General features: G+C 36.8%; 1 protein-coding gene across 30 annotated transcripts in view; it reads right to left on the reverse strand.

Moving 5' to 3' along the window:
* Positions 1 to 12,799, reverse strand: part of Dlg2 (discs large MAGUK scaffold protein 2) — a 1,877,153-nt gene that overhangs the window by 623,240 nt on the left and 1,241,114 nt on the right. For all 30 annotated transcript variants that reach the window (XM_052714317.1, XM_052714325.1, XM_052714324.1 and 27 more), the window contains one exon: positions 4,319 to 4,369. In XM_052714317.1, the coding sequence (XP_052570277.1) occupies positions 4,319 to 4,369 (51 nt within the window). The remainder of the gene's footprint in view (positions 1 to 4,318; positions 4,370 to 12,799) is intronic.

Genomic DNA, 12,799 nt, shown 5'->3' on the forward strand with positions numbered 1-12,799 from the left:
ACTCTAGGAAAGAGAGCTAGAGAAAAGGTATTCCCATCTGCATCTAGAATCAGCCAGCATTTAGAGGAACAATAGCAAGAAAGCAAAAAAATGGGCAGTCAGCAAAGGAAGGAGAGCACAGAAAATATTTCGCTCTAGAAGAAAAAAAAGGTATCTCTGATTAGCTAGTGACAGTTATACCAAATGTTCCTGACAAATCAGTTAGGACTGAGAACTCATGCTCAGATTGGGCAAGATGGGAGCTATCACAACTTTGACAGACATAGTTTTAACTTGTGGAGATGAAATCAGAAGTAGGTTAAAACGGGGTAAGAGCTATTATGCTTAGTGATGCATTCCTGGGCTCCTGGCACTTGGGAGGTCACTCTTTGCAACTTTGAGGTCAACCTGCTCTACAAAGCAAGTTCTAGGCCAGCAAGTAAAACTTCATCTCCAAATAAAAGAAAACAACAGCAAATAAAAGGAAAACAAAAATACTTTATTAAAAGTATAATAAATAAAACTATACATTTGTCTTAGAAGCAAAATAGACTAACGTAGCAATAGGTAATATGGTAGGGGCATATTTGTTCAAGTGACATCTTCTGTTTGATGAGAGATATTATGCAATATCAGTGTTAAAGCTATTCAAGTCATTAAAGGATCAGGGCTATAAAATCCAGTTCACAGATTAGAGTAAGAGTTTCCCAGAAAGGAAACAGAAAAATTATTTCACTTTCCTGGAAAAAAAAATCACTGTCACATGGTCACAGAAAAAGTAAGGTAGAAGTGAAATCCTTTCTCACTTTTTCTCAAGGACACATGGAGGGCAGTTATCACTTGAAAGTGAGGGTGAGAGAGAGGACTTTAGAGATCTGAAGAGCTCGAAGAAGACACAAAAACTGTTGTCTTAGAGAAAGAGAAAGGGAATTTTCTAGTGAAATGTTTAAGAATTATCAGGAGAGTTATGAGAGTCATGAGTCAATGGTTAAGAATTTAAAGCAAGCTGAGTGAGTGTTTCTCTGGCCAAGGTCAGCAGCTCAGGTGCTTATGTGGAATGAATAAAAAAAGGGTGGTTTAACCACTAGTTAATAGAACTGAGATTTTGATTCACGAAACAAATCAGATAAATGAGAAAAGTAAGTGAAGAATATATGAGATGGAAAATTAGAATGCTAGACCAGGCCAGATTTAGTATGTAAGGAGGGAATGGAGGACGTAAAGGAAGAAAACTAGGGGGAAACCATGAAATCAGTGACTCAAGTTCTAATGGAGAGTGTGGAAGTTTGGGAGAGGAACTCTGGAGAAGGTAATGTGTGGCACAGAGGGTTTGGAAGGTGTACAGTTAATGGAAATGACAAGATTCAGTGTACGATAGGGAATCCAAGGACAGGGAGACAGGGAGAAGGTGAAACATGCTTAGGGTTAAGAAGTCAGTAAATATGAGAATCCAGACTAGAACCTGCAGTTATAGGACTCCAAGTGAATGCTCTCTCTCAACTTGATATTAGCCTTTAGTTATCTGCTGAGCTACAGAGGCAAGCTAAAAAAACAGTGCTCTCTTAAAGATGTGTGTATAATGAGTAGGGGAAGTGGGAAGAATCAAGCACAGCAAGACCTGCTTAGTTGCATAAGCCCTGGGTTTAGATGGGCTGCACACTTTTATCTTGTACTGTACCTCACTAATGACCTTGCCAGCCTTGGAGAGGAGGGTAGTGATTTACAAATGTGCGTAGCTTTTCTTCTTTCTCTCTCTCTCATTTGAGTTAATTTCCCCTAATATTACTTTCTCTATTTAGAATGCTATTAAAATGTTATCAAAGTCCATAATGAATGTTTTAAAGACTCCATCTGGCATGCACTTAGCTTCCTATGTAAATTTCTTTAAGACTATTCACACTCAATAAAAATTAGACTAAAATGAGAAATTTGTTGACTCATGAAAGCGAAAAGGAAGAAATTAAAGAGGAAATGTAAACGAATAAAGGTCTATAGTATTAATTCATTCTTAAATGATATCTCACAGGGTAAAAATTGTGTTTTCATTTCATAAAAAATTACTATATAACTTATTATATTGTATTATAAAATTTTGAAAGATGTTTAGAAGATATGCAAAAAGAAACAAATAAAATCCACCACAAATTCTTAGTAAGATGCTAGCACTTTAACAGATTGATGTATATTCTTTCAAGTCTCACATATGCATTCATATATGTATATTATATATGTATATATATCTTTGGTGTATTTATTTTAATATATTATAAAGCATGGTTAGTATTCAATAACATCAGTTTTTCAGAGATTTTAAGTACAGGAATTAACAGAGAGATATTAAGTGAATAAATGACACATCTATGTAGTGATGTGAGCTTCTCAAATGAGAGTTATATGTCACTATGTTTTAGAAGCCATTTAAAGGATTTTGGTGACTTCTTGAGCTATTATTCTCAAGAGCTGCTAATAAATATAAATAGGATCAATAGGCTAGTTCCCAAGGTGCACCTGACACTGATCCAGCTGGTAAAGTAAAACCTTAGGTCACAGGGATGCAGGGAAGAGGAGAGCTTCACTGCAAACAGAAGTTAATAGCCTTGTTGGAGATGCCCAGAAGATGTCTTAGAGAGGCACAGAGTCCTAATCAAAGTCGTATACATTCAGGCCTTAAATCTGGTTCATTGCTATTTTTATATGAAATATCTGTATAGGAAAAGAACTACTCACGGAGGGCAAGAATCAAGCACACAGTGAGACTGGTTTAGTTGCATAGGTTCTGGGTTTAGGAAGGTCACCATTTACATTTCGCATTCTACCTCACAAACCAGATTGCCACCACCCGCCTGCCATTTCTGAACATTTCTTTTACATTTGTGCTTTTGATTATGTTTTTGCCAAAATGAAAAGAGACACTACACAAATAATCAACACTGATTCTATCCCTCAGAGTGTTGGGATTTGCTTTTTGTATGAGGGGACCACACAAAATATGCATTTTGAGTTTATAAACAGTAAGTAACCTGAGGGCAATTCTCTAATTACAAAGGAAATTGCTTGCTAAATTCGGTCAGTAACCCTCACAGCCAAAAGTATGAATTGCGCTAGAGTCCTTGAGTCTCAGGTGGTGAGAAGACCCAAGCAGACCACGGGGTCCTCCACTCTGTCCCAAAGTCCTTTTAATTTTCCCTCTCCTTCTTTCAAAGAAAAGAACATTCTAAAACTTTTTCACTTTTACTAAAACCTTTGGAAATGTGAACAGTTTTCTTCAATTCAATTCAATCTATGTTTGATTGTTTTAAAACTACTTTAAAAATATTTTTGATTTGATTAACATAATTGAGATATGCTTTGTATTCTTGCAATTGCATAGTATTCTAAAATAATATTGAAATATAATTTAACATTTCATTGTACTTAAATTTAATAAGATTAATATTATATAGGCATATAATGAAGTAGTAAACGCATTTTTGAGCCTTCACTGTTATAAACAGTATAAATATGAGCAGTTTTGTGAAATTTGTCCAACTTTTACTATGTAATTGTGCCTCTAAAACTATGCTTTTGTTCCAGGTTTTTTATCCCTATTTCCAAATTAATTTTCAGGACTACTCATTGTCACTGGATATCAATACTCCTTTGAAATGCTTACAATTAGATACTGAAGTGTTCATGCTCCTTATCTTCCTTTCCTCATGAGTGTCAGTAAGCAATTTTATATTCGATTGCCTTTTGGAATGATGAATATCCTGCTAATGCTTTCTGACATTACCTTTTCTAGATTGTCTTTGATTGTCGTTTTGTAAAAACCCTAAATATATTAGGGCTGTGTGGCACAGTTTCATTTATTTTTCAGAAGTCATTGCCAATGTCCTTCTAGCATGTTTTCAGAGCTCCACAGGGTTGCTGTGTCAGCCTTTAGGGATAGGTTTTAAGTTTATCACTTTTTTTGTTGCTTAAATAGAAAATGTGTGGCATCTGTGGGTCAGATTACAACATCAATATCACACAATTGAGAATATCTTATAATAAGTCTTAGAAACATGCAGCCAGAATAAACAAATACCCAGAATAAAGAACTGCCCAAGCTCCTGGGCCATCTCTGCCTTTGCCATTCATTTCCCCAATCCCTGACAACACAATTTATAAACTGAACATTCTGGTTATTTGGTATTCTATCTTAATGCTCTCTATTGCAAGCATTTCACTAATATTCTCTGGTAAATCTTGTAGGTAGCTTTGAGCTAAAGAAAATACAATTTTGCAATTTCACAAGACAACAAATTAGGAAGGACCTGGAAGGTAGAAAGCAAACTTAAAGATTTTATTTTTTTCTTACCCTCTCCAATGTAATTTCTTCAAATTCATATTCAATTTCTGTTCCATTGACCTATTAATAGGGAGAAAAAAGGGAGAGAATTACTAACACATTGTGAGGATAAGATGGCACATTTGAAAACTGCTGGGGGAACTCTACCAGTCATTGAGAATATTTCCTTCATGTGGTGCTTTTGATTATATTTTTCCCCCCAATGAAATGAGACACAAGAAAAATAATTAATGATGATTCCATCCCTCAGAATGTTGTTATTTGCTTTTTATGTGAAGGGACAGTACAAAATATGCATTATGAGTTTATAAACAACCAATAATCTAAGAGTGATGATATAATTACAAAGGGAATAGCTTGCTAATATCTGTTTAGATCTCATGGATAAAATTTAAAACATGACCTTGAAAATGGAAGTGCAACTATATGTGTTCCGCCCCCCCCCCCACTCCTCTTTTTCCTTTCCTTCTCTTCTTCTTTCTTTTGAGGGGCAAAACTACATTAAGAATGGCTGAGTCAGCTAAGAAATTCCATTTCTTTACTGACTCAAGTTCAGGTAATATATTCCAATTACTCTTTATTTTTCTATTGGGAAGCCTTGGACCATGAAAGCATGCCCAAATACTTCAGAAGTAATAAATGAATAAAGTAGGACACATTTTGAAATGCCTCATTAGAAATTGTTTCAACCATCTAAACAACCCTTGACTTGATCTGAATTTAGAAAGAGAAATTTGAATATAGCCAGGTATCTATGATTCAACAGATGTGCGTAGAGAATTATGAGGAAATGCTGTAAAACGATCTAACAAACATTGAATTCCTATTTTTATCTACCACAGATTTCTTCTTGGCCAATTAAAATTTCTGAGAAAAAATTCTCAAACTGTCTATTGCTTCCCCCAAGTCCCTAAAGTATGTCTTGGCAACACCACTAGAATTTAGGAATTATCAAGGGAGACAGTTTTTCAACTACAAAATTGTGATTTTTTTTAAAGATTCTAACATCAGTTTGGTTTCCCAACCTTATGGAACTTAAATATAGTACATGAGAGACTGAGAGCTCTATGGAGGCAAGGACTAGATAGTCAGCCCCTCTGCCCAATGTAGAAGTTATTCAAGAGGGAGCTGACAAAGGAGAAAAGAGAAATCAGATAAGTAATGAAGCTTAAGTATGCTACTGATCTACAACCACAGATATTTGTAGATTCTTTCATAGGAAACGTGGAGAGAATATCATTGACAGAAGAAGAACCTGCAGTTGTAAGTGGTAAAAATATAGAGCCATGAGGGTGGTGGACTATGCCTCAATGACTCATTTGGAGCATGTTTTTGATTATTCAATTACATGAGCTAATTGGTGAATCACATTTTACTGTGTTATTACATTATCAAACAGACCTAAACTAAATTTGATTTTCTGGGCTTCAGCAATTTAATGACTCACAGAAAGGACTTTGTGATGTCAGAAAGCTTCAGCAACTTTAGAAAGGTTTTGGTTGAGCACATGTAAAAATAGAAAAAAAAAAAAAAAAACAAACTCCCTGTATGTGTATGCTTCTGTCTGAACTTTGGTTTATCTTTCTTACTTTCCATAGTTGATAGAAGGAGGGCAGCCAGAGGAGACTTAATTAATTAGATGTGTTTTTATTCGCTCAGTATGGCTCCATGAAGCTTCTCTTTGCTTCACTGATTCTCTAGAGTGAAGCCCTTCATGGTATTAAAATGCTGCAAACTAGGGAGTGGGAATAAGCTCCAAAGGGAGGAGATAAGCCTCTGATAGTAAAAATCCACAGATTCACAGTGAAAGGCATTTTCTCCAGGAACAGTTAGAAGATAAAAATGTTTTACTGATTTGTATCACAGAGCATATACAGTAGCATATATAATTTTTGTTTAGCAATTCTAAGATTATGCATGCTGAATATTAGATCCTAGATTCATTCTATATTCACATCATAATTATTATTCTGAAATTCCCTAGTCAGCTTCATGAACAGGTCGTATAAGACTTGTCAGCAGGCTTTTGTGTACTTCAAGGATCTTTAGTAATCAACTAAAAGCTATAATGTCACTTCCCTCATTTAACAAAATTCAGACTCTTTTTGAGGGTAGATAGTGGCACCCAGGATGTAACCTTGCTTTAGAAAGAAGGAACATCGTGTCTGTAGCAGGATCTATTGAAATTAAGGAGAAGGGAATGTTTTTTAAAAATAGGTGAATCAATATTTCAACCTTAATTGATAAGTATTTCAAACAAGGAATCATAAAGCTAGTGTGGGAATTTAGGAATAAGATATTTTAGAGGCTCTAATGTCTATTCTCTCATTACAAGAGTGATGGCTATATTCCCTTGATGAGCTCTAAGGAAAAAAATAACTATATACTCTCTTGGCAGAGATTCTGACAGAAAGAACAAAACACAAGAACTAAGAATATCTGTGTTTTAATGAGAGGTCCCTATGTCTTGGCTGTGATTTTATGGATGTTTCGAGCCTTTTCAATCAATTGAACCAGGAGAATATTCCTTCAGTATTTCCCACAGTTATTTAGATTGTGGTAATTTACTGAGTGGGGACGAATCAAGGAATGTCTAACAGAGAATCACCCCAACCGTGACATTGAACAGCCTCACCCAGAAGTCAAATCTATGTTGAGCATGGCTCCCATTCTGCTCGAAATGGGGTTTACAGACAATCCACTCTTGTGTGGTCTCCCCACCGCATCTCAGTGTAATTAATAGCAGTTCCTTAACTTGTAACTTTCTAGTTTTATTTATGGGTGTGTGTGTGTGTGTGTGTGTGTGTGTGTGTGTGTGTGTGTGTGTATGTATGTATGATGTCTGTGCATGAAAATTAGGGTCATGCATATCATACTATATGTGTAGAAGTCAGAGGACAAACTCAGGTGTTGGTACCCACCTTCTACATTGTTTGAGACAGGGTCTCTTTGTTGAATAGGGTGGGATAGCAGGCCCACGAGCTTCTAGGGGATTTTCCTGACTCGGCCTTCCTTCTCAACCTAGGATCACAGAGCTTACAGACCTGTGCTAATGTTTATGTGTGTTTGAGGGATTTGAACTCGGGCCCTCATACTCTTAACAGAAGCACTTTATTTGCAAAGCCATCTCCCCAACTATTCTGATATGAAACTTTTCACTTATAAAGTTCTATGTCTGAAAAGAATTCTACCCATTATATTTTCACTCGCCCATTCACATCTCCTGTGATATTTAAGCATATTAGTAATATATTGTGTTTCTGATAGTATGGGGTAAGAAAGTTGCATGGTTGGGGTCCCTCTTATTCTGACTCTGGTCCTATTCATCACTTACAATCTCTTCTTGATCTTGAAAAGTAGAAAACTGAGGGACTGGCATTTTGGAAAAATCAGTCATATATACAGGATTTCCTAGTTTTGAAAAACATGGTTTTAACAAAACAGGCTATTTCCATTGTCCCAGGTTACCTACTATAACCACATGACAAGATCCTATTGCTGAAAACACAACACATTTTGGCTGCAGGACATAGAGAAATCACTCTCAAACCAATTGGGGAACTTCCTTCCTCTTTTTGTGGTACTGTGAGGTGCTATGCAGGCTGCTGGTGGGGAAGAGACATATCTAGGGGGACTCAGTATGCAGCACTGCCTACCAGCCAGGCGACATGTGCCTACTGGTACATGTGACTGTAATGGGGTGACTAATTGCTTTCTGATTGGATTTAAAGATTGTTCCACAAGAGGGAATTTCATGCCTGGTACTGTTAATCTGGTCAAAGACTCACGGCTGAGAGGTCATTAGTGTTAGAGTAGAACCTGCTATTGTTTTGCTAAATGGTCATGTTGTCAAGTTGCCTCCTAAATATTTACATTTATACTCATAGGTCTGGGCTTCTCTCTACCTTCTCTCAATTTTTTTTTTCAGTTGTCAGCAGTCAGTGCAGAGTCTGCTAACAAACTGTGAGTACACAACCCTAAATGGGATATGTTCATCACCAAGTGCTGTGGGATGTCTTTCTATATGCTGTGAATATGTATTGCTCCCATTGGCTAATAAATAAAGCTGTTTTGGCCTATGGCAAGGCAGCTTAGAGGCAGGTGGGAAATCCAAGCAAAGATACAGAGAGAAGAAAGGAGAGCAGGGAGAGACGCCAGCCGCCACCCAAGGAACAGCAAGATGCCAACAGACCGGTAATGCCACGGCCACATGGCAACTTATAGATTAACAGAAATGGGTTAAGTTATAAGATCTAGCTAGCAAGAAGCTTGGGCCATAGGCCATCCAGTTTGTAATTAATATAAGCCTCTGAGTGATTATTTTATAAGTAGCTGCAGGACTGTGGGGCCAGGTGGGATGTCAGGGCCGGGCGAGACTGGGGAAACCTTCTGGTTACAACCAAGCTTCTACCCCAAGGTGTAGGAGACATTGTAGAAGAGGAGAAAGAAAGAGTAAAGGACCTGAAAGATGAGGCAGAATGCTGTGAAATGCTGTCTCCAGAAACAGTATGATCGTTGCACCCAAGAACTCATGGAATCTTTGGTTATCTGTACTGGATTAAGCCAGACAAAAGACTGGCATTGATGGGGGAGGTGCTCTCTAGGTCTCTCCCCTTATGTAGCAGCTTGTTGCAGTTGATAGAAGCTGGGAATAGAGAATAATTCTTCCTTGTGGGTGTGGCCATTGGTAGGTTTCCTATTCTTCAGTGGAAGGCCCCATCTCTGTGTGCATGTGGACAGCACTAACTGGGCTAAGTGGATGAGCGATAGAATGTTAAATTGGGAGGAAAAATGTATTAGAGGGCTATGTGGAGACTTGGAGGAGGAAACAGGAAATAGATATGATCATATTTCAGCATATATGTGTATGGAATTCTCAAAGATTAAAAGATATATTTTCTTCATATAATTAATTTTTCTTCATATAATTGATGGCACTAGCTCTATGATGATAGCTGGTAGGTTTCTTGGTTGGTCAGAAAAATCAATTTGATGCCACACATTGTCCATCACTTTCTGGACAGGAAGCCTTCCTGGTCTCTTATGACATTTAAATAAAGAGGGAGCAAGACTCCCAGCCCACTCATATTTAAACTTGGTACTTAAAGTTACCATTTTATAAACTTGGAATACTTTATCTATTTTTCTGCTTCTGGGAATATTGAGTCAATTTTTCTGTCTTTTATCCTTCCCTGCTATAGTAATCACCTGCCTAGATGATGACATAATTTGATTTCAAGATTTATTTTTATCTCCTGAAAAGATATTTTTTCATGAATAACACAGGTGAAATATTTTGTGCTTTAATCTTTTTAAATTGGAATCTTAATGATTTCCTTGATTTTTAACACCTTTACCAACTTTTAAATTTCCCTAAAGCAAAGCACATACTGAACTTCAAGAAGAACAGATCCTTACACATCCTCATGCCACATATTTTAACAAGTGCTGAAACAAGAACATCAAAACAGAGGTCCTTTAAGACTGAATACAAATCACCCAAAGAGCAATTATTGGATATTAATACAGTACCAAGCACAGGGACAGATACTAAGAAAATAGACTTTAAGATATACACATATTCTCAAGAAACACATTCTTTAATGAGGACTAATACATAGGCATTTTAAAAGTCCAGTGTCAAACCCTGGTTTTCACATGTGCTTGCATAGGCAACTTGCTCTCACACATGCACACACATACACGTAAAAGAAATGCTTAGGGATGAGTGAAGCAATTCCTGAATGTATCTGTGATAGGTTTCCAAAAATCAATTAAATCATAAGCATAGAGTCCTGGTTGATAGATTTGTAGTTGGAGTTTTCTCCAGTCCTGCCTGGCCCATGGTCAGGACAAATCTCTCTCACCCACCAGTACCACAGCCGCTTAGACCCAACCAAGTAAACACACAGAGACTTATATTACTTATAACTATATGGCCATGGCAGGCTTCTTGTAATCTAGTTCTTCTATCTTAAGTTAACCCATTTTTATTAATCTATACTTTGTCACGTGGCTCTTGGCTTACCAGTACTTTACATCTTGCTCCTCATCATGGCAGCTGGCAGTATCTCCTCTACTCTGCTTTCCTGTTCCCCCAATTCTCCTCTCTGCTAGTCCCACCTATACTTCCTGCCTGGCTACTGGCCAATCAGTGTTTTATTTATCAATCAATCATAGCAATACATTCACAGCATAGAGAACATCCCACAGCATAGATTAATCTGTGATGGATTCATTATATATTGGTACTGTTGGGAAGTGGTAAAAAGTAGGAGACGGAGCCTACGAAGAAATGTTACTAGGATTTTCCTTGGGCCGATATTTCATTTAAGTTCTTTGTATGTCCTCCCTTCTCTGCTTTCTGTTGTCCATAAATGAAGAATGACCTCTTCCACATGCTGTCACCATTATGATTTTCTCTCTCATCACATAGGGTAGCAAACAGTGATCTGAACCTTCAGAAACAGTGAGCCAAAATAAATCCTTCCTTCATCAAGCATTTTATGTCCATGTGCTAGACACAATGACAGAAAGTAAAAAACAGATACCATCTTAACCCTGACCCTTTCTGTAAGTAATTGTTACAAAGTAAATAAGATATTTCTTGGATCAGTAGTGTTTCAGAATATAAGACTCTCATTGGACTTTATTTAGCATGTGATGCTTATTAAAACTAAAAGCTTCAGTTACTACCAGTTTTGCCTCTTCCAGAGGAAAACAAGCCATGATACTTTCCTTCATTTGTAGCTACAGTATGCAGCCACAGGTGTTTTCACATAGCTGTATGATTACTACATCAATGAGAAAATAAGTGAATCAAGGAAAGAATGGAATGTTTTAGATGGGTAAAATCAGATGTTCTCAAAAATGATCTGGATCATGATGGAATTTCTCCCTGGGTCCAGTCCTTTGTGATTCATAGTTCCTGTATCCACATATCTGGGGTGGTCTCTTCTCAGGAGCTCTGACTAGACTGGATTTCTCCACTATCAAACACTGTGGAACTGTACACCCTTGCACTCAGGTACTCATCACACAGTTGTGCTTATCTGCATTCCTTTCCCTCAGTGCTTTACCAATATCGATCCTTTTCTTCTGCTGTGAGATCTCTGTCAGCAGACATGCCCTAAAACTTTTCTAGTTTTATATCTGAATCTATATTTGCTTTTAGGTGTTCAGTGAGAATATGGATAACAGAAAGAAAAAAAAACATTTTGAATTGTCCTTCCAACAATTATGAGATTTGTGCATGAGGAAAAATTTTCTAATCTATTAAGAATCAATTTTTCCTGAATTGGATGCTATTTTATAGTTATTATGATAATTTGATTTTACAATGAATGTGAACTATACAACACATATCATAAGAATTTGAGAATTTTAGCCAACATTCCAAAACATTATTTTTTCAGAACTTAAATCATAAAATTCTGAGGAAGAATAAAAGAGATTAAATATAATAATTGCCTGGCACATAGTGAGTCTTTAATAATCAAAATTTTTACTATTAATTCTTGATAGTAAGACTGTGGAGGCCATGAGGTTTATTTGTTCAAATATTAGATGTTTGCTAACTTTCCATAATAGTATAAAAAGTCACTTAATAAGCCAACAAATTTGCTTACTACTATGAAATCATTCAAACATTGCATATCCCAAATATCTCTTTCTTGATTGTGAGATGTACTACCCTATGGATAGAAATTATCTTAACTTTCTCACCCAAATCAAGCCAATGTGGCCTCCACTCAGATCATTAATACATCCAAATCTCCCTAATATTTGTCCATTCATTCTTGGATTTTCTTTTTTTAATATTCAAGATTCTAATGTCCAGTGCTGGCAATTTCATCAGTCCGCTGTCAGTATTCACTTTGCTAGAGCTGTTCCCAAGGCATTCCTTTAATCTCTATCGCCACAAGACCTAGAATTGCATATTTTAGTTTTCTCCATTTGTAGCACCAGGCATTAAGCCTTGTTCATAGCAATCTTTGAAATAGTTTAGAATTAAGTCACTTGAGTTGCCCTTAAATTGTATTCCTTTTGTGTGGGAAACCATCAATAACTGTTGTCCTTACAAAACATGGCTTGAGGGGAAGTAACAGGTGAGTGTAACCAGAGGAGTCAAAAAGGGTTTATGACAGTGAGCAGAGCTGAATATGGACATGGGCAGGTGTTCTTCAGTCCTGTGCTGGGAAGAATCCTGCCTTATAATCAAGAAACTTGTATTGATTCTGTTGCTCACATGGTAGGTAACCCTGATTGGGTAAGAATGGTTCTGTTTTCTCATGCATATTGATCATTTCTGAGATTTTTTTCCACAGCTTTCACCTTCTTCCATCAGGCTCCTCCCCTATCTACTGACCTCACCATTCTTCATTATAATTTTCCTTTGCTCACTATTCAAAAGACCCTCACCTAGAAACCTGTCATCTGATCAGATGGTAATTTTCCAACCTGTGAATATCCTTAGCCATGTCCCTTCTC

This window comes from Peromyscus californicus, unplaced genomic scaffold (assembly GCF_007827085.1).
Source record: "Peromyscus californicus insignis strain IS unplaced genomic scaffold, ASM782708v3 Scaffold_4__1_contigs__length_199733344, whole genome shotgun sequence".
Taxonomy (NCBI): Eukaryota; Metazoa; Chordata; class Mammalia; order Rodentia; family Cricetidae; genus Peromyscus; species Peromyscus californicus.